General features: G+C 34.9%; 1 protein-coding gene and 1 long non-coding RNA gene across 4 annotated transcripts in view; one reads left to right on the top strand and one right to left on the bottom strand.

Annotated features, from left to right (window-relative positions):
- The window catches only part of SRP72 (signal recognition particle 72), a 24068-nt gene extending 3085 nt beyond the window's left edge, over positions 1-20983 (top strand). The window contains exons 3-19 of the mRNA XM_006198151.4: positions 734-857; positions 2152-2295; positions 2374-2485; positions 4189-4220; positions 5472-5596; positions 5691-5748; positions 8427-8558; positions 9439-9567; positions 10386-10458; positions 11938-12002; positions 13299-13394; positions 14208-14311; positions 14448-14525; positions 15329-15466; positions 17892-17929; positions 18816-18975; positions 19607-20983. Of these exons, the coding sequence (XP_006198213.1) occupies positions 734-857; positions 2152-2295; positions 2374-2485; positions 4189-4220; positions 5472-5596; positions 5691-5748; positions 8427-8558; positions 9439-9567; positions 10386-10458; positions 11938-12002; positions 13299-13394; positions 14208-14311; positions 14448-14525; positions 15329-15466; positions 17892-17929; positions 18816-18975; positions 19607-19784 (1786 nt within the window). The 3' untranslated portion in view covers positions 19785-20983. The remainder of the gene's footprint in view (positions 1-733; positions 858-2151; positions 2296-2373; positions 2486-4188; positions 4221-5471; positions 5597-5690; positions 5749-8426; positions 8559-9438; positions 9568-10385; positions 10459-11937; positions 12003-13298; positions 13395-14207; positions 14312-14447; positions 14526-15328; positions 15467-17891; positions 17930-18815; positions 18976-19606) is intronic.
- On the bottom strand, positions 14640-22822 carry LOC140687298 (uncharacterized). 3 transcript variants are annotated; one of them, XR_012061504.1, is made up of 4 exons: positions 22315-22822; positions 19954-20112; positions 17148-17336; positions 14640-14758 (listed from the first exon to the last, which is right to left on the bottom strand). It is a non-coding gene; the product is annotated as an uncharacterized lncRNA (long non-coding RNA). The 3 variants fall into 3 exon arrangements; XR_012061502.1 differs by having other exon boundaries at positions 17148-17303; XR_012061500.1 differs by lacking the exon at positions 17148-17336.

The following is a 22822-nucleotide window of genomic DNA, read 5'->3' as shown; positions in this document are numbered from 1 at the left end:
AAAGGATAATAAACAGGACACTGCTTTTTACTAGTAAACATGTTTATGCTAAAATTCAGTATTTTGAATTTTGGCCATTTTGTGACATAGGGAAATTTTAAAATAATTTTTTGTTAGTCAAGTAAATAAAAGATACTGCCATTTGCTTTGATAATTATTTTTCCTCATGAATTATGGTTGAAACTTCAAAATGAGTTTCATATGGGACACCAACGTGGATGAATTTTTAAGTCTATATATGTAAGTAGTGTTTTTGTAGTTGTGTGTTTACCAGTTTGGTTATAAGTACTATGTTCTTTTAAGATTTCTAGTTACTTTTTCTTTGCTAATTATTTGCATCTTGAGCAAGTTAAAAGCATTATATGGCTTATTACTTGATTAATAGATTTAAGAAACTAATATAACAACCCATTCAAAACAATGTTCTGATTGCCTTTGTGTCTAAAACAGTTATTTAACTGATTCATGATTTCATTCTTATATATTTGTTTCAAAAGGTCAATAATTCTAGTAAGAATATCCATGAAAGCAAGAGAGCCTAGGGAAATGGATGTAGTATTTTCTGTCACTTATGAGGCATCTGATTTTCAGAAAAGTCACTAACCTTTGTCATCTGTTGTTAATGGGGATTAAATAACTAAATATGTATCAGATGTACTTAGAGCAATATCTAGCATATGTTGGTGCTCTGCATTGTTAGCTAATAATCAGATATTGATTTTTCCTTTTTCAGTAACTCTCTTTCCTTTGAGAAGGCATATTGTGAGTACAGGCTAAACAGAATTGAGAATGCCTTGAAGACAATAGAAAGTGCCAACCAGCAGACAGACAAACTAAAGGAGCTTTATGGACAAGTGGTAATTACTGCTTTAAAATCCCTGTTGACAATCATCCTGAGTAAGCATGACACTACCTATGGTAGGGAGCAGAGATGTGGAACCGCAGCCCATCCTGATGCTCCATAAACCAGTTCTTGGGGTTTGAACATATTCCCTCTTCTTAATCTTCATTTGAACAATTGCATATACCATGTTCTATGAACAAATGACTTTCTCAAGGTAATTTAAAAATTGAGAACTATTCTATAAAATTTGGACATTTTAGTTGGAAAGATGAAGGCTAGTAAGCTTATATATTTACACAGTTTTGAAATAGTACTTCTAGTTTTTAGCTGGTGTTTTTTCTAGGTTTAAAATTAAAAAAAATCATGATGACTAAGAATTTGGCTAAATTCAGATAGTTCATGGAATCCCTGGAAATAGCTTATTCTAAAGGAGTTTTGAGACATGCAATTAAGCCTACTGTAAAATAGGGCTATTTATGATGAGAGGGCAAAAGTGTTACATTAAAACTAGCAAAACCCTCTTAAAATTTTTTAAAATGTCAACAACAATAATACAGCAATGTTATATTGAGTGTATTGTTCCTAAAAGGTAGTGTGAGTTTAACAAAGATTAAGGCAAATTTATGGATTGTAGATCTGAAAAGAATTCCTGTAAGCTGGGTTGGCTTAAATTCCAGCATTTTGAGACTGATGAAGGTCACCTGTCTCTGTCATACATGGTAGACTAATTGACCTGGAGTGGCAGTTCTTACTGCCCTGTGAGAACAATTTGAATGAAAAAAGCAAGAATTATGGTATGTATACTTGATACTACCTTATCAAGGGGTGATTGTTGGTTTCTGGGAAAGAGAAATGAAGATTGAGTATAATGATCTCCTAGGAAATATTAAGTCCTTTTGTTAACATCTGGTTTAGTTCCTGTTTATCAAGACATAGTAATCCTGTGGGAAATTTTTCTTGTTGTAAGTCAGATTTAAGTAACAGGGTTAGTTTCTACGGAATGGTTTTCTTTCACAACACACTTAGGCACTTAACCTAACCTCGAGATGGAGACAGTACAATAGCTTTTCTAGCTGGATCATGCCTACAAGTATGCAATATAATAGGGATTCATTGCAAGTAACTTTTCAAAAGTATTAGTAGCATACAGAACTAATTGAAAAATTATAACAGAAAAACAGTTGATTGTCCATGTTATGCTGAATTAGGTTTCTTATGTAGTGGTTCCAGAAAGGGTTTGTATGGTGTTAGGGATGTAACAACAGTATTTGTCTTCTCTGATTTTTTGCTTGCTGTTTATCTCTCAGTTATACCGGTTAGAACGCTATGATGAGTGCCTAGCTGTGTATAGAGATCTTGTCCGAAACTCCCAGGACGATTATGATGAGGAGAGAAAAACAAACCTTTCAGCAGTTGTTGCAGCTCAAAGCAACTGGGAAAAAGTGGTTCCAGTGAGTATCCGTGTGTACCCACACAGCCATGAAATAATATTTCTGTCTAGTGTTTGACTGGTTTTTGCTCTGTGGCAGGAGAACTTGGGCCTCCAGGAAGGCACACACGAACTGTGCTACAATGCTGCATGTGCATTGATAGGACAAGGCCAGCTGAACCAGGCAATGAAAATCCTACAAAAAGCTGAAGGTTGGAAGTTTGTTAAAATTACATGTAAATGTAATATGCATATAACTTTGCGAAATATTTTCAAACATCACATTTGACTTTTGGGAAGTTTTGTTTTGTTTTTTGTTTTTTAAAACTTTATTGTATAATCTCTGTACAGTAAACTACACATATTTCAGATGTACAATTTGATGAATTTTGATAGCTGTATATACCTATGAAACCACCACCACAATCAAGATACCTAACATTTCCATCTCTCCGACTTTTGGGGAGTTTTTAAATGGAAATTATTGACGCAGTGGGAATTTCCCAAAGTCCATCTAGCGTTTGTCTTGGGTTCTGGACTGTATCTCTCCTCTCTTGCTGTCTAATCCCTAAGCCAGTCTATTTACCCATTTTCAACCACACCAAACCTTAAGTTTGAACTTTAATGAGTAGGTTTTTAAACAGATAACTTTGACTGTTAAATGTAAATCAAGTGAGTTAATAAGCATTTGGTAAATATTATCATTATTGTTACTAAACACACAAGTATGTAATAATATGATTTGCCTGTGTGTGCACGTCTGCACACACACTACATTTATTCATTGATAACACTTTTCAAGCACATTTTAAGTTCATTTAGTATGTTTCCATATACAATATCTACATGCTTTGAAGCTCTTAATTAAGAGAAAAAATAATTTTTTAGGGGGCTTATGTCTGGTCTCAACTCCTGAAACATCATTTAGACTTTCTTCTTTTCCTTGGAAGCTGTAAAAGTGATGTAGGGACTGCAGTGAATGATGGGGAGGAAAAAAAGGTGAAACAAGATCTGTTTTATTTTTAAATTTTGATGGTTAAAATAAGAGCAGAGGTTAGAGCATAATGAGAAGAAAAATATGTTTGGGAGTTACAATGTCTGGATCATACCCAGTGTTGACAGTGGCATGGGAGAAGGCTAGCCTCATACACTGCAAGTTGGAATGTAAAAACAGTACAGGCTTCGCAGTGGGCAGTTTGGTGCAGGGTCGCGATTTTGAGGTTTACATACCCTTTGATGTAAGAAATTCATTGTTAGAAATTTATTTTAAGGAAGTAAGTAAATAAGAAAATAATAAGATAAATTTACATATGTGTCTGTATGGATGTTAACTGAAGGGATGTTCATAAAAACAAAAATCTAGAAACATGAGTTTCTATCCTATTAGAGGATTGGTCAAGTGTTACACCACAAAATAGAGTACCATGTGGTCATGAACAATTATCATATTAAAAATAATAATGTGGAGTAGGTGATATGTATTATAAAGATGTCTGCAGTATATATATTTTTTCAAGAATATTTTATTTGTTTTTTTTTTGTTGTTGGAGGGGAAGTAATTAAATTTATTTTAATGGAGGTACTGAGGATTAAACCAGTAGGATTATTGTCTTTATTTTTATACTTCTATGTAATTGATTTTTTGCAGTCAACATTTGTAGCATTTATATTTTTAAAATTCTCATAAAACTTTTTTTATCTTAGGGATTACAAAGTGAAAGAAAATGCCAAAGAACTAGAATAATCAGGAACTGATATTTGTGTAATGTATTTGATGCTAATTATAAATTCTAAATTTGCTTGTTATTAGATTATCTTAAATCTTCTGCCTGAGGATTTAGTTCTTGCTCTTTGGAATGTGAAACAAATGAGAGTTATCCAGCAATGTTAATTTTAAAACTACTTTTTCCTACAGATCTTTGCCGCCGTTCTTTATCAGAAGACTCTGTAAGTATTCTACTGTCGTTAAACCCAAATTTTACACTTCTGGATAATAAAAATTTTAGGAGACTTCATTGTAGTATTTATGACTTTTTGGAGTACATGTTGATTGATTAAATAGGAATCACAGTAGAACCTCTCTTGATCAGTTATTTGATGGAACCCCTTAAGGGTAAGAAATTACAATACAAAAATCTTACACGCATTACACTTTTCATTTTAAAGGCATGCAAGTATAAATTCATTCTCCCGTTTTTAGATGTAGGGCCCAGGTCTTTGAGTAAGAGTCTATTCATGGGAATTCCATGCATGTTTCTTACGTAATCTACATATAATCCAACAGTCATGATCTCCAGTTTTGTTTTGTTTTTAAGTGCATTAGTATCTTAAAGACAGTTGTGAATTAGTTTCATTACAGAGTCCTTTTTTCACTAACATATTAGCATTTTCTTTCTTATACCTAATTAGATAATTTTCTTTAGGAACTCACTTTTATTAAATATTTCTGAGTATTCAGCATAGTTTTCATTGAAACAAGTCTCTCTTCACACTCAGTTCTTATGGTAATTAAATTTTATCATTTCCTTATGAAACACAGCTGGCACAGTGGGATTGGAAACAAACACATCTGACTCCTTGTCAGCATACACTTACTAGGTGAGAGTGGGAGTGCCCAATATGGCCAAAAAGAGCAACCTCCTAGCCTTGAGCATTCCCTGTATGTGGGCATCAGTCAGTCTTAGGAAGAATGTAAACTATAGATTAATCTGGAGTGTTAGTTAAGAGAGCTTCTGTTTTAATTACAAAATTAGTTGCAGCTTTTGAAGTTTTTTGTATGGTGATAATTACTAGTTAAATTTTGTAATCTTTGGATTAGAATTATTTAAGAGTGAAGCATTTAAAAAATTATTTCTGTGAGAAAATTGTTTCCAAAATTTAGTGGCATTGTTGTAGAAAGTTAAACTTGCATGCTGGGTTTTACTTTTTCTCATTCTTAGATTTTAGAAAATAAAAGTGATCAATGAATGATATTCCTGATCTTGTCACCATGTTCTTCCAGAATCTGTCTTTTTGCCATTCTCATTTAAACTTCCCTCTTGGTGGCAATTCCTAAATTTTAACAAACTGACTCAATGGGAAAATTACTGAAAATTATATATCTTTAGGGTTGTATCTCTTTTGAATGTTTGAATCACTAGATAAATATGTGAATCAATTTAGAGAATTTATAGAAAAAAAAATGTTTCTTCTCCTTAGGATGGGACTGAGGAAGACCCACAGGCAGAACTGGCCATCATTCATGGGCAGATGGCCTATATTCTGCAGCTTCAGGGTCGTACAGAGGAGGCTTTGCAACTCTACAACCAGATAATAAAACTAAAGTGAGTGAGTTATTAAAAATGAAGTATCTTTTATGTGGGATGAAGTTTCTTTTTAAAGGTTTGTTCCTTTTTGACTATTGCTTTTTGTTCCCAGGCCAACAGATGTGGCATTGCTAGCTGTGATTGCAAATAACATCATTACCATTAACAAGGTATGGAATATCCAAGGCTTTCCTACACTTGTATTTTATGCTGGAAGCATAGTACCCCAGCCTTCTTCTAGGATAAGTTTTACCATGACTAAGTCCAGACGCAGCAAAATCACAATAGTGTTATTTAACTCTCACAATGATGATGATTCTACAAGGTGTATTCAAGTAATCAAACTTGTTTTTTGTTATAGGACTGGACTTTAAAGTTACCCTTTTCCCATTATTTTTAAAAATTACTATTCTATACAGTTGTATCATTGTAATATATAATTATAATATTATTTCCCATTATTTTTATTATATGGAGAATGTCTATTTGTTAGAGTAGTAAATTGTTTGGACTTTGACTTTTTTCATACAGTAAGTCTGAATGCAAGTTTTCTATATATAGTTTTTTCTTTCCAGTGGTTTTTATTTGGTAGGTGGGGAGACATGGGCTGGTTCTCTCTTTCTCTGTCCCCTATGCCCCCTACCCTGCCCCTGCAACCCATGTATAAAATATTACAAGCATGTATATCAACAATCCTAAAGAGTACTGAACTTAAATAACAAGGTCCTACTGTATTACACAAAGAACTGCATTCAATATCTTGTAATAATCTATAAAGAGAATTTGAAGAACATATTTATGTATTACTGAATCACTCTGCTGTATACCAGAAACTAACACACATTGTAAATCAGCTATACTTCAATTAAAAAAAAGTTTAAAAAAAAAGTACTGTACTAGTCAAATTAACTACTGTTTGGAACATTGTTTTAATTGGAAAACATTTCCAGTTCAGATTTGAAATTCAAGTCAATAGGCAATTAGAAAAATTAACATTGGGTTTCTTTTGATAGGCCATGTGATTTTCCAAGTGCCATTTTATTTTATCCTCACAATTATCTTTTTAGTTAGCAGTAAGTACTTGTCTCCTATTTATAGGAGTATAATCTGAGGCTGATTATAGGAGTTAAGTAATTTGTATAAGGTCACAGCCAGTAAGAGGTAGAACTTGGATTCAGGTTCCTGTCTCTGACCCCAAAGTGCTCTCCCTGTAGGCCTTTGTGGTATCTCTCTCCTGTGGCAGAAATTCAGAGGATTCTCTTATGTGGGATAATGGCATTAAGAGAGGTAATAGTTATAGGATGTTGCAGGCCATTGACATAGTGTAGGTTTCTAAAAATTGATGCTGGCATTTGACTCTTAGCAGCAATATATACCTGCCTTGTTTATGGATAATTTGAAATGTCAGTGAGGACAAATTCTTTTTATCTGGGATATAATTTGTGGGAAAGAGAGTGTGTGAAGTACTAAATAGCTCAATCTAAATGTATTGATACATTGAACTTTCTTCAGTCAACAAATATTTATTTCTGACTTTTTATTCAATACAGTGCTGGATGCGTTAGGTAATGCAGAATAAATATGAGACATGGTCTTAATCATTATGTAGTTAAAAAAATCTCATTCTGCTGCTGGAAAAAATTTGTGTATGTTTAAATTCTTGTAGAGGGAAGGGGTACAGCTCAGGCTTAGCATGTGCAAGGTCCTAGGTTCAATCCCTGGTACCTCCCTTAAAAACAAACAAACCAACCTGGTTACCTCCCCACTAAAAAATTTTGAAAGTAAATTCTCGTCATATACTTTGTAACTGCAGTATTTGATGAAAGAAAAGATGACTGGGTTGGCAAATTTGAGCTGACCCTTGAAGAAGGGGCATGGTTTGAAAGGTTAAGCAACAGCATAAGCAAATAAACATATGACAAAATATTTATGTCTTGGGGGAAAGTGAGAGAACAGAAGATAAGAGGATACATCCATGTTGGCTAGTTTAAAAAAATAGGTTAGATTGAGTGATAATCAAGGTGTGGGAAGCCTTAAAAGATAAAAATTTTTGGTAAGCGCCATTGTAGCAAAGTTTAAAAGAAGTCTGGTAGTAGCGTGTGTGGTGAATTGAAGTATTAAATAGTGACATAGGAGTTCCAACTATAAATATGATATCTTGAGGGTTGATTTATATGAAAGCCAGTTCCTTGCTGTACATTAAAATAATTCCACATTGGTTTGGAGCTTCAACTCAGAAAAAGAATTTATTTTAGATTTCTTCTTTACCTCGTTTTGGTCTTTAAACTAGTGGAAGACCTGGTTTAAAAAGCACAGAGGTATAACACTTATTTGCAAATATATTTATCATTTAGCAAAGCTAGAATATTGCGCACATAGTAAACACTCAGATGCCCAGTTTGTCCTTTACAGGATGTAGCGTGACTTAATTGTCTTCTACTCTTATTCCATTCCATTTGCTTATATATAGACAATATGTCAGAGAGGAATAAATTACTTTCCTCATTTGTCATCTAAATTCTAAAGATGGTTTGTAGAAATTGCAAATTTAGATATCTTTATAGTTCTGATTTCCACGATAAGATTTGTTTAATCCCTAAGTACTTTTCTTCAAAAAGCTAAAAATAAAGTTAAATAGTAGAAAGATAAAAGAAAATGAAGAACCCAAGCCAAATTTATATGTATCTTAGGAGTACAGACACCCCAGCCAGGTAGGTGTATTAGCTTCCAAGCTCTTTTGCTGTGTTTACATAAAATAACTAAATGGAAGAGGAGTAAGGCCTTGGAATGTTAAAAAGAGTTGAAGTCTGAGAGTGCCATTAATGGTGGATTAACTTTACTTTGTCAGGACCAAAATGTCTTTGACTCAAAGAAGAAGGTGAAATTAACTAATGCGGAAGGAGTAGAGTTTAAGCTTTCCAAGAAACAGCTGCAAGCTATAGAATTTAACAAAGCTTTACTTGCTATGTACACAAACCAGGTAGGTAACAGACCTCTGGCTTCCCTGGCTAAGTTTTGGAGTATGGCTCATGAGGCATAATGAGTGTATCAGTCCAGTCTATTTATATTTTCATTTATATTTTGTCTTAAACCCATGTATACTTCAAAATGTCATGTATTTGTTAAATAAGTAATTTTCCCAATTTTTTGTAAAGGTGTGCAGTTGGTGGCTTTTAAGTAGAAAACACTATTCACAGGTGTAAATGAGATAATTTTTCTCATACTCTTATTTCTAATCTCTCCAGACTAAAGTAAAAATCATCAAAAATGCAGATCCTGATTATGGATTTAAGATCCATCTTTCATTTTAGTTTGTGTATAATCTCATCAAGTTATAAATGTTAAGGAGGTAGATTATAACTCTGCTATGGATAAATTCTAATTAAAATATGATTTCCTACTCTTCTAGGGCAGAGGTTTTCAGTGAGGGACTGACAGACAGTACTGTTATTTAGAATTGAGTCAAGTTTTTCTTAAATACTTTAGCAAGAAATACTTGTACCTTTTGTTGTTTTGAAACAAAGGCTGACACTTGATGTGCTGGTTTCTTTTTTAACAAAATTCTGGAATTTAAGCATCCAAATGAATGTTTAGGATTTGTCCTTTCCTAAATGCTTTTAGAACTCATAACTTACATTCAAAACTCAAAACTTAAATGGAAATCTTTTTCTTATAGGGGAAAATTGAGAATAGATGCTATAAACCACTTCTGTCATCCTAGGCAGCTCTTCACTTGCTGTTTTGTTCCAACTGATTTCCTTTCACCTCCCCCATCCTTCTTTTATTTTTGGTCATTCACATAATGTTTGACTTCATTAACCAGCTTATTTTTGTGGTGGGGGGTGGATATTGTTTTTTAGGCAGAACAATGCCGCAAAATATCTGCCAGTTTACAGTCCCAAAGTCCTGAACATCTCCTTCCTGTGTTAATCCAAGCTGCCCAGCTCTGCCGTGAAAAGCAGCATATGAAAGCAATAGAGCTGCTTCAGGTAAAAGAATTACTTGAATTTTAAATGAGATGTCAGGTAGTTGCAACCTTGCTTCATTTTCATTATGTTACAACAATGTACATAGAAGTTTGTAAATTTCATGGGACAACTAATAGGTAATGTGTATACCACTAGACAAATCCCAGAGTAGCGCTGTAGTCAATTCTTGGGCTGCAGCTTTTGTTTATATAAATTTGCATTAGTAAATATTTGCCATAAACCCCGAAGAATGCTTTTCATTTGGAGATTGATTTAACACAGAGTTAAGGGTTTGCTTTAGATTTAAAATACTAGAACAAACTTTACCCCCTTTTCACTAATGTATTCTCTAAGTCCCAGTTCAAAACCTCAGACAGTTACAGAGATACTGACTTGGTTTTTATCCAAACCAGCTGTTAAATCACATGTTTGAATTTCCTGAGGGTAGAATACATTGGAAAGTTGGACAGTGTAAAATTAGGACCATCTTGAGGGCAAAGTTGCCTAGCGGGGGACCCTTAGTAAGGAGTCATCATTTATTTGAGTATCTTTCTTTAAAAAAAAAAAATCTATGTAGTAATCTCAATTATTATTTCCCTACTGATGACTTCCTAGAAACTTGACATCATTGCACTTACTTTCAGAGCATAATTTTAAAGCAAAGTGGATGTTGAATAAAATTTTTCCAAAGTTAGAATTTGACCTGAAACCAGAAGTTTAATATTTTAAAACTGGATTTAAAATTTAATGAAGCTGAGGCCGAGATAAGTAATTAGAATGCGTGCATACAGTTGTATAAATTAAATGTGATTTTTTTTCCCCAACTAAAAAAATTTTAGGAATTTTCAGATCAGCATCCAGAAAATGCTGCTGAAATTAAGCTGACCATGGCACAGCTGAAAATTTCCCAAGGTATTCATGATTATTTCATCCAGATTAAAATATTTTAATGGAAACATATGGTTGGAATGATTCTGAAGTAATTGTGAACTATGATTTGTAAAACCTTTGCATAATAGTAAAGTATAATTATTGCTATTTCAAACATGAAGCTAGATTGCATGAGCTCCAGCACATTTGGTAGTGAGTTAGTAAGCCTTTTTCTTGGGTTATTCCTGAGTAGACTGTTTCTAAATCTGTGCCTTGAAAGCTTTTAGAAGGAAAAGAATTCCTTTGTTCCATGCTTAAGTTTCCTGGGTGTGTTACGTCACTTGGTAGTATTTGCATGAAATAAGGGTTACTTTGCATCCTAGTAGTCAATATTTCTTTGCTGTTTATTCTTCATTTATGCTTTACAATCCATATCTTTGGTAGAGAAGAGGCAAGGAAATTTAATGAGAACTGGCATTTTTTAATCTTACAGAAAACTGCTAGCATTTTTGCACCAGCCCTGAGTATCTAGAGCTGTGCTGTACGTATTTGGTAGCCACTATCCATATGTAGCTATTTTAAGTTAAATTAAAATTAACTGAAATTTAAAATTCAGTTCCTCAGTTGTGCTGGCAACATTTCAGAAGTTTTATAGCCACTTGTGACTAGTTGGACAGCATAGAAACAGATGTTTCCATTGTCACATAAAGTTCTGTCACAGAGCTCTGTTATCGGCCATGCATTCTCAATAGGGGTGATTGGTTTGGTGGGAGCAGGGGGTGGAAAAAATCTTAGATATTATGATGACTGAAGTGAAAATTTCATGCATACGGTAGAGAGGAGTTGGCAATTAGGGGGAAAAATGTGTAAAAAGGCTCCTTAGTAGGTTAGTAATGGAAACCAGATTGAGACCAGCCTACCCTGTTTTCACATTTCTTACCTCCCTCCTTTGTTTCTCTTTTCTTTTCCCACCTTGCTTTCTTCTTTTTCTTGTTTTCCACTTTATCTTTTCTCATCCAGTTTTCAGTTTATTTTTGCGAGGATTATTTATCATATTAAAATTATGGAGAGTGAGTCTGTAATGGTTTTTGTTTGTTTTGTTTTGTCTTTAAAGACTTTGGAAGGGTTAAGTTACTGAGGTCTGCAATGAGTGGAAAATCAGAATTTTAACACTGTAGGAAATAATTCCATTGCACTCATATCTACAGTAACGTATTTCAAGGCCTTTAGGGAAGGACTCCTACCTTTAAGTTACAGTCTGAAGAAGGAGAAATAGAACTCAATAGACTGTGAATCGGGAGACTTCTTTTCTGGTAGCAGCTCTGCCATTAACTTTGTGGGCATAAGTAAGGTATAGTGTTTCTTTAAGACTCAATTTCCTTTATTTGTAAAATGAGTAAATAGAACACATTATTCCCAAGGTCCCAAAGCTTGAGTATTTAGAGATGTTACAAAATTTGACTCTTAAATTTCTTGTCTTTTTCTTCAGTGTGATGTTGATTTTGTTTTTAATCTCATAAGGTAATATTTCCAAAGCATGTCTAATATTGAGAAGCATAGAGGAGTTAAAGCATAAACCAGGCATGGTGAGTTTATAACTAAAATATTGTAAGACTGAAATGTCATGGAGTTAATAGTCCATTGATATGTGTGACATTTTTTTGTTTTCACTTTAATTTCTTCTGCATTTTTTATATACTCATAACATAGTAGCAGTAGGTAGGATAGTAACAGTTTTCTGGTGTAAATTTAATTTCATTTTATGCTCTGCTTTGCATTGATTATTTAGTCAAATGTGTCAGGCACTGCAGGCACTACAGGCACTACTTGGGCCTTATATTACCACTGAAAGCCACCCTTAAACAAACTAAGACATATATAGTGAATTTCTCAGCCTAAATTTTTTATCATGTCTTTAGTATGATTTCTTTGAGCTAAAACAATTCAGTAATAGTGGCCAATGAATTTAATTTTTAGTTCTCTGATTATTCAAGCATCACAGGCTTAGATCACTAATAAAGCTGTGAACACATCTTTTTCCAAGTAAAGACTGATTCTGTAGTGGTGGTATGTGCATTTATGTACAGGGACTATTTTACCCTCTAGCTTGTCTACAGTTGACACGTGGTAAATGTGTAATAGTGTTATGGTAGTGCTTTCGGGCTGTAATTACGTTATGTTAGAATCAAATATACCATATGGCTGAAAATAATGTTTCATCTTGGTTGTTGGATTTATTGACGTAAAAGTCACTCAGATATTCCCTATTTATTCTTTTAATACTTGTAGAACATTTTGTTCCTGTTATTATTTATTTGTTCTCTTCTTTTCCTACTTAGTCTGGCTTATTAATTTTATTGATTTTTCTCAATGATCCAGCTTTTTGTTTCTGTTTCCCTTTTTGTCCTTATTTCCTGTTGCTCCTCCCCTTCTCGCTCCACTCCAGCCACATAGGCCTTCTTACTGTCCCTCCAACACACTAGGCAAGCTTTCACTGGCTTTCTGTAGCTGAGGCCACATGGAGCTCAGCATGGGAGTTCAGCCATGCTAGTTCACCTCACTGATCACGTCTTGGATGTCTCAGCAATGTCTTATTATATAAACTGATTTTCTAAGCATTTATTATAAACTTCTGTACTTATTGTGGACTGGTTAACAGACTGTGAACTGTGACTGCTTAAGGGGAAAGGTATTTTTTATAGATAAACACCATTGTTGTTTATGGTATTTCTAGTCATTGTGCTCTAGCAATTTTTATGCATTAAGCACTAGTAGAGAGCCTAACGACCTTTTTTTGCTATTCAATGTTTTTCATTTTCAAAAAGTTTATCCTAGAGGGAAGGAGGAATGCTATTTACTAATTTATACCTTTGGCTGGATAGGTGTCTGCATTAGTGACGATGTATAGCCATGAGGAAGATATTGACAGTGCCATTGAAGTCTTCACACAAGCTATCCAGTGGTATCAAAACCGTCAGGTAAAAATGTTGAGGGCATGTTTTTACATAAAAATAAAAAGCTGTAGTAGTGAACTCAAAATTAAAGAGATTGAAACATTGCAACTCTTTAAAAGATGGCATGCTATTAGACCGTCTTTCAGTTTTTAAGTATACCAGATCCCAATAAAGTTATTAGAAGTAAGAAATAGCTGCAAGATGAAAAAAATATGCTCAGTTATGTTTTCTGAAGCTCCTTCCTCTGCTATGTGTGTGTACAGGTGTTTGTATATGTAATCTCAAGAAATAAGAATAATTGTACATGATTGCATATAAGTGATGTCATGGATGGTAGTAATTGGTAGAACAGCAGTACATAGAATGATTGTGTATTATATCTCCATCTAATAGGAACATCTTTATTTTTTCCAGTATAGGTCTCTGCATAGGCAATATTCAGCTTTTAGGTACACATATACACAGGTAGCATTTATACTGTTAGCACTATTAGCTGTGAGGAAATACCAGTGTTCTGGGAAGTGTGTTAAATTAATGTTTGAGAAATACGGTGACATAACTTTAAAATTTGATTATGGGGGAATATTTCCAGTTTTAGACCAGATAGTCTAAATAGAGAAAGGTTGCATTCCAAATTCATAAATTGATTAACATTTGTAATAATTTGTCTATCCAGCTCTCTCTGTGTGTGTGAATTTGTTTTTTGTTGTTTAATGCATTCAGTAAAACTTAAGATGAGAAATTTAATGGATTGGTCCATTTTAAAGACCTAGTGACATTGACTTGCTAGATATTTAGCTTGTAACTTTTTTTCCTCTCTTTTTATTAAACGTATAGCCCAAATCTCCTGCTCATTTGTCCTTGGTAAGGGAAGCTGCGAACTTCAAACTCAAATATGGGCGGAAGAAGGAGGCAATTAGTGACCTAGAACAGCTATGGAAGTAAGCTCTGGAAGGTGGAGGTGTAGAAATCCAAGTTTTATTGCTCTTCTTTGATATGAGGGAGTTATTTTCCTTGTTTATATTACTTTCTCCAGTTTTATAAACTGTTTAGTAACTTTCTTATTTCTTCTTTTAGACAGAATCCAAAAGATATTCACACCCTGGCACAGCTTATTTCTGCATACTCACTCGTAGATCCTGAGAAGGCAAAAGCGTATCCTTTTGATTGTTCCAGATAGCTCCCAAGTGCACACTAGATCTCGTCCCTTACCTGTTTTGACCATGGCCATTTCTAAATTTCAGCAAACAAAACCCTTCCTTTAAGTAGTAAAAGCAAAAATGAGAATTTATTGATCAATGTGGCTGAAAATACAGTGATAGATCCAACTTGGGGTACAGTTTCATCCACAAGCAAAAGTGAAATCAACAGGAATGCAGCTTGTATCTCTCCAGGTTCAAGCAGAGCAGCAAAGAAAAAAGAAGAAAACGCATATTTTATTTAGGTAGTTGTACATGATTCTAAAATGTCATTCTGATTGAACAGTCTTAGGTCACATCTCAAACAATTACTGATGGTAGGAGGGGATTTGGTGCCCTGATTGGCTGAGTTGGACCATGTGTGCTACTCCAAATTTCCTTGGTGTTCCCAAAACTAAGGTGAGATGGTGGATGCTAAGCAGCCACAAGTCAAAAGCTTCTGCAGTGAGCAAGTCTGTGTTTTGTAAGCTTGATAGTTGTTTTGTAGTGGAGTTTTCATTAAGCCACCACCTTGAAGTACATCATTGAACTAAGGAATGGATGATTAGATTATGACTCTTCTCAAATTCTCCTTTCATGATACATGATCTATAATTGACCTTATGACCTGCTGATTTATTATTCTGTAGAAGATTTAAGAACCTTTTTTTGCTTTTGATGAAGGGCACCCAAAAAAGACTGTTTTTCTTTTGTCATGAGTATATTGTTAGACGTATATATGTATATATAATGTGTTCCTAAACTCCTGTATTATCCCAGTCTTAGTAAACATTTGCCCTCGTCAGATAGTATGTCTCTCAAAGTCGATGTTGAGGCTCTTGAAAATTCTCCTGGTGCTACGTACATTCGGAAGAAGGGTGGAAAAGTTGCTGGAGATAGTCAACCAAAGGAGCAAGGGTAATGTTTTTCATTGTAACATCCACCAGTGCTGATTTTAAGTTATATAAGAAATTTAAAAAATGCATTCTCATAAAAATTCCATGTGAATAAAGTTTAAGTCCCCTTTGCTGCTTTTCCCTTCTCTTTCTGTGCTCAGCTTTTTGTCCTTGTTTCCCGCCTTCCTCCCTACTCAGAATTAACCTCCAGTACTAATTTAGTGTAGATACTTCCAGATCTTTTTCTTTGTGTTTACACACAGCTGATTTAGAAATATTTTTAGATTAGACTATTTTTTATTTTTTACAGAAACGGGATTGTACTGTGTTTAACTGTTTTTGAACTTTCTTTCATTTACTAAGTCTGAGAGATTTTTCCATATTCTCAATGTAGACATACTCTTTTTATGCATAGTATTCCATAGGCTAGATACGCCCTACTTCACCTGTGCGTTATTGACGTACCTTTAGTACATCATTTAACATTCTAAACCAGAGATCAGATGAGGTTTATTTTGCTGATCGGGAGGAAAAGTTACCAGCTTTGGTAACTTAGAAGAAGTCAAATTCTGGTTCTTTCCTTGTTCTCCCTACATTGCTGTCTCAAAAACAACAGAGGCCTACTAAATAAAATATTTCAGGATTCTGTTTTTGACTCAGGATGAATAGAGACTGAAAGAGAGAGAACACTTCCCCAGCTTTATGACTTTAATTAAATTTTTCACTATTTTTCCCTTTTTTAATGACTTGTGAAATCTAATTTTTCCTAACTTGAAAAATGTATCAGTGATAGTATATGATTGATTTCATTATGAACTCTGTGTTTGGTAAAAATGTATTATACTAATAGATTTTAAAAAGGTAAATAAGGGATTGGCATCTCAGAGATACTGTATTGGTCTGGATTCCATTTCATCATGATCTCAATTTCAAGCTTTATCAAGAACCCCAAAATAATAAATTCAAGCCAGATCTTAAGAGAATTGTCAAATAATGCCTATTTAAATATTTTCAGTATTTTTTCCCCTCTTCCAGTACAGGGCTGGATAATTAGTAAGAACATACAGTTCTTCTTTAATCCTTTAATCTTCTTTCCCTTTCCCTTAGACAGATTATTAAGACATAGATTGACTTTAAAGCTTCTCAGTTTTAGCACTGTATTTTCATTAGGCATTATTAGTGCCTTTTACGCTGACTTCTGAATACAAAGATTTAGTTTCTTTTGAAGACATACTATATTGTTGACAAAAAAAAATTCATTGTCCTTGCCCTCAAAAAAACTCTTAGTCTAGTAGGAAGGAAATATATTTAAGCATTAATTGAAATAAAGGTTGCATGTGCTACGACTGTGCAGGCATAGAGGAATGTACCAGAGGGAAAAGTCCTTCCTGAGGACAGTGGAAGGTTAGGAAAGGCTTCAGGGAGGAGAGGATTGTGTTGACTCTAGAGAAGATGAGGATGAGTTTGGCAAAATGTGAGCAAAGCAAAGAAGTAAGAAATGGCAGAGAATCTTTGGGAAATTGTAAGTAGTGCTGTGGAGTATGATTTATGAGGAGACGATTCAGAAGACTATTGAAAAGAGAGATGAAGCTCCGAAGTAAAACACTATATGTTGCATTTCTTACTCTTCAGGGTACCCCGAAAGAACTGTCACTGTTGAAAGACTTGGTAGAATGGAGTTCGGGCAGAAATTATTGTCTCACCTTTTAGTTTGCTGCTTCGTAGTTCCCATAGAGGTATATCACATATGAGTATGTCCTGAGATACTTGTTAGGTCTTCATCTTTTCTACTGTAGCTCTCAGAGTACTTAACAGTTATTTTCAAGTATTTTCTTGATTTTTTTATGCTCTTCCAGTACCTTTTTTTTTCAGTGTATTTAATAAAGATTTTACTTTAAAAAAATTCAATAAACTCACAAATTTCAAAACTTGAAAGATAATAAAGTACAGAGTATAAATTCTTTCTTCTCACCCTGTCTGCCCTCTTCCCTCCCAAGGCCATAAGTCCAGTATTACTTGTCTTGCATATCCTCCAAGAAATATTCTTTGCATGTATTCCACCTATACATGTTCTTCTGATAAAGAATTACAGTTAGTTTCTAGTTTTGCCAAATATAAGGTAACTTACCATAGAACTGTGGATTTTCGTGCTTGTACAGATTTCTTACCTTTTTGCATAGACTTAATATGTGCCAGTGTAAATGGTATCTATTTTCTGAAAACAGTTGTCACCCCTCTTTTCTAAACCACCTTCTAAAAACTGTAGTGTATGAAGCTTGCTTAAATTGAATCTGAATTGATATCCCAACTAGTTACCAGCTTTGGTGAGGTGGCACCAAATCTTAAACCCCTTTATGATGAAGTGCCCAGCTCACTCTTTTGAACATGCTTAATGCTGTATAAATATTTTATCACAGTGATGATAATGATTTTTATTCTCTTTGTAGACAGGGAGATTTGAAAAAAAAGAAGAAAAAAAAGAAGGGTAAGACTTTTTTTTTTAAGTCTTTAGATTCTTTTTTATAAGATAAAAACTTGAATTTAGTCCTATGTAGAAATCTTTAGACATAAATATACTGTCCTCTTGTATCTTTGAATACTGAACTTTGTCTCGATTATAGCTAACATTTATTTAATTTTGTAACTGTAAAGAGTGCAGTTCTGAAGTTTGAGTGCCTGAAATTGTTGCTCTAGTAACATTGCTCTTTTGCTGGGACTGTGAACAGGTCTGTAACATACCTGCCTGAGTTTTTCAGCTGTGAAGTGGAATATGATGGTGTATACCTCATAGGATTAAATAAGTTATTACATGTACAGCTCTTAGAACAGTGCCTGGCACACCATAAGCCTTTATACATTAGGGAGCTTTTGGCTACAAGTATCATAGAACTCCATGAGACTAGCTTAAGAAAATTTATTGTTTATGAAACTAGCAGTGTAGAGGAAGGTTAGCATCAAGGTTAGTTTATCCGGTAGTTATATCTCTTTGTTCTGCTTTACTCAAAACTGGACCCATTACGGTAATCAGATGTTTGTTGGAAACAGGGCCACCTACTTGTCATTTCCATCCATCAGGACACAGAGAGCCTTTCTGCACTTGGGAAGCCTTTCCCATTAATCTGATTGGGCCAACATAGGTCAGTGTCCAGCCATGAATCATTAACCAGGGGAATGCCATGCATTCATAGGTTTAGGCTGTCTTAATCCAGGGCAAAAGTGGGTAAGATTATACGAATAAAACTTTCTCAGAGAAACTTATTTCACTTTTAATGTTTTTTTTATTCCCAGGCTTGGGCACAGTGTTTAAACAGACTGTCTTAAAAGCATTATGGGCAGACCTCTCATTTCTTTATCAATTAATTGTTACACAGGAAAACTGCCTAAGAATTATGACCCAAAAGTGACCCCAGATCCAGAAAGATGGCTACCAATGCGTGAACGTTCTTACTACCGGGGAAGAAAGAAGGGTAAAAAGAAGGATCAGATTGGAAAAGGGACCCAGGGAGCGACTGCAGGAGCTTCATCTGAACTGTAAGACATTGCTCCCCAGTTGAAGTCCCTCAGTGCATAGACTGCTTTCTGAGATTGACTCAGGGTCATTAGTAAGAATTTTTAAAACACATTTTCAGTATGAGAAGTATAGTCAGATTATCTTTAATAAATGTTTTGTAGCATGCTTATTATGTAAAGGAAAGAAAATGTATTGTTTCTGGTTTGGTTATATTGTAAATACTAGAATTAGAAGATTGTATTGTAAATATTAGGACTACAGTACTTTCAGAAGGAAACTAAGTACGTGGAGTCATTCAACTAACTAACTAGGTAAACAGATAAAAATAAATAATGTGACTAGAAAGCAGAATTTAAAATTTTCTAAATAACTTATTTCTAATGGTAAGATTGTAGGTCATTAAAATTTTCTTTATTTTCTAAGCTTTCCAAAAATTGGCATGTGCAGTCTATTACTTTTTTAAAAATTATAAAGCAGTAAAAATTTTATTCAAAAGAAAAATGGATAGGGAGTTGGGGAATCCACCTTAAAAGAAATAGACTATGTGTAGGAGATTGTGAGGGGTGGAAAGTGAAATCCATGTACAGAAATTTTTATAGCTTTTTGTTGACTATATGAATGACCAACACTGTGCTGATCTGATGATTTCAGGGATGCCAGTAAAACTGTGAGCAGCCCACCCACCTCCCCAAGACCTGGCAGTGCAGCAACAGCATCTACATCTACAAGTAATATCATACCCCCAAGACACCAGAAACCTGCAGGGGCTCCAGCAACAAAGAAGAAGCAGCAACAGAAAAAGAAGAAAGGTGGAAAAGGTGGCTGGTGATCAGAACATTCTTGTTGTAGGCTATTTTTAAACTAGTCTCAGTAATACTAGGAACATAATAAAGGTAACACAGCAAGAAGCACAGAGCTGCTCCCTCTCCCATCCCCACATTTTCATAAAATTATTTTTTTGTGCATCAAACAGAAAAACATCTTCCTGGAACTCTTACCTAGTCAGATTTGGCCTACTTGGTACCACCTTGCTTTGCACAGATGATGACTCAAAATAATTGGGCATTTAGTGACTTTGATAACTGTTGCATCCTTTCTCTTTGCGTGCTGATCTGGTATTTTCAATTTCATGAACAAGGCATGTTATCCAAGGTTTCCTAGGATATAAACAGAAACTACTGCTTCAACTAGAGTCTGAAGATACTTATTCTATCAAGTTTCAATTAAATTATGTTTTAGGAGGCCTTAGGAGACAAAGTGGAGTCTTCTGAGCATTCCAAATATCTGCTTAGAAATAGCATGCGATAAAAAGGGACCTTATTAATACACTGGTGTTCTTCACTTCATTACATGAGTGGCCACAGGAAAACTAAAGTAAATGTCTTGATTATTCCAACTGTAAATTCTGTCATATGATACTGGAATATGGAATGCTATATATATATATTATATAATATATAGCACATATATGTAAATTAGGACTTCTTTGTGCCATTTCATTTTCAAATTATGGTACCCTTATGCCAACTTAGCACCATCAAAGATTTCAAAGAAAATATATCAGTGTTGCAAGAAATTGACTCTTAGACCCAGTGTTCTGAGGTCAGATGGATTTGGACTGCTTCAATCAGAAAGATTTAAATGGCCTCTATCAAGAGCATTAAGTGTTAACTTCCTACATAGAGAGGAAATCAATACCAGAGTTCAGGAGTAGGCAGTGTTAAAACTTAACAAAACTGGCCCAGTTATTATGTCTTAAATGACTCTTCTTTCTAGTTGGGGGTATGACCATTCATTACCCTTCTCAAGGTAATGAAGTATTGTAGTCAGCCTGTGATGTCACTGTCGCTCTTGTCTTGCCTTGCTTTCTTTCCCATTGAACAGCTGTGAGACACATACTGGGATGCCCACCTTTCTTAGTTTTCATTTTATGCTGCCCAGGATAGCATTCACCTTAGACTTAAGAGTATTTCCTTGTGGTCATATTTCTCTGTCCTTGTTAATAAAGTGCTGCTGTGTTTGACTCAATATATCTACTGAAACTTCTTCAAAGAGTTTTTTAAAAAGGCTTTTTCCTCCTTTATAAGAGTAAGAAATGTGGTGCTGCCTTTCTGTTTAGAATAATCAATCTATGGTGGCATCTAAACAAGAGACCCTTGTATACGAATGATTTACTATGGCATACTTTTTGAGCTCTCAGAATAGTCTTTTGCTAAGAGTGACATATTTATTCCTTTTGAATATATACCCTATTTCAGGAATTGTTAGTAAATTTGTGCTTTAGGATTCCATTAAATTTCTGAGGTGAAGAATAATCATTTTTTAGGTTAACTAAAGTACAGAATTTTGGTGAAAATTATCCATCAATGAAAATTTTGACCAAGGCACAACAGTGAAATTTATAGCTATTTTGTCATTGTAATTGCTAGTCATTGTTATTATCAGTCATTACTAAGCAATGGAAACCTCAGTTCAGATAAGTTGTAATTGTCAAATGAAGTGTAAACACCTACATTAACTTTCTAGGAATTATTTCTTTTTTTGGACAGTTCTTTAACGAATGACATATATACTTTGTGTATATATATATGTGTGTGTGTGTACATTTATAAAAACCAATATAGATACATCCATTCACTGTGGCACATTTTAAAATAAAATAATCTAGCAGTGAGTATGGATTAAAGTGTTTTGGGTGTTAGCATTTTATGGAGGACTTCCTGTTAGTAGTATATCTAAGAACTTTTTAAACTGAGTTATCAAAAATTGTCCCCTGCCCTTCCCAGCAAAACCAGAAAACAAAACTAATGGGATTGAGAGAACCTTGAAACCTAGTTTCAACTTCACTGAAAATTCATCATGTTGAAATCTGTATATAAACAAATTGAGGAGAAAACATGTTTTAAATCATTAAACATAATATTTTCAAGACTACTTGGAAACAGCTAACATTAAAAACTACTTAAAAACTGTTGCATAACTCAGGCCTTCCTGGAACCTGCCATTCATTCATTGTTCCTTATAAACCTATTTGAAATGTAGATCTGATGAAGGAAGGTCAGTTTTTTGCATTAAGATAATTTTGTTACACGATGAAATACACTAAATCCAATTTAATAAAGTAAAAGAACCATCCACATACTTCTCAACCAGTTTAAGCAACGTTACACCACATTTGAAAAGCCCTGTGGGTACCTTATATGCTACATGTTAGATCATTGTGGGGGTGACTAGACGATTTTGTTTTGTTGTTTTAACACCCGTTATTGCCAGTAGCTGTGATCCTGGCAGACTATCTCCAGAGAATTTTTTATTAAGAGAAATGTAACAAATTTTAAATAAGTGAACCGTTCAGGTACCTCTGTTATTTTTATTCAGCATCCTGGATAGAGTCTAGACGGTGCTGGTAGACTTACACAGGACGGAGGGCGAGGAGATACCCAACTTCACTCTCCAGGCTTGTGATTACTAGCTAGGGGAAGGCGGGGAATCCTCTGGAGACCCTCAGGACTCCGGCGTCTCGAGCATTCTCCGAGTCGGAGACCCGTCTGCCGGGCAGGCTCCGGGATGAGGCGGGAGAGGTGAGGCGCTAAGATCTGGGCGAGCGTTAAAGGCCTTTCTGAGACACCCTTCCCAGTCCGAAGGAATCTCGCCACGGTGCGCACCGCCACCCACTGCCCACCCACCAAGAACACTCTTCCTGCCCCTCAGGTCTTTCCCAACTCCCGAGCCCGGGCCTCCCAGATCCCCTTGGCTAGACTCGACCCCTCCTCTAGCTCCCCCGCCCCGCCGGCTTCGGCGAATCTGCTGCGCGCAGTGCCCCGCGGGCGAGCGTCAGATGCCTGGCGGCAGCCCTGGAACCGGCGG

Source organism: Vicugna pacos, chromosome 2, assembly GCF_048564905.1.
Source record: "Vicugna pacos chromosome 2, VicPac4, whole genome shotgun sequence".
Lineage (NCBI taxonomy): Eukaryota > Metazoa > Chordata > Mammalia > Artiodactyla > Camelidae > Vicugna > Vicugna pacos.
This window is presented reverse-complemented; position numbering and strand designations above follow the sequence as displayed.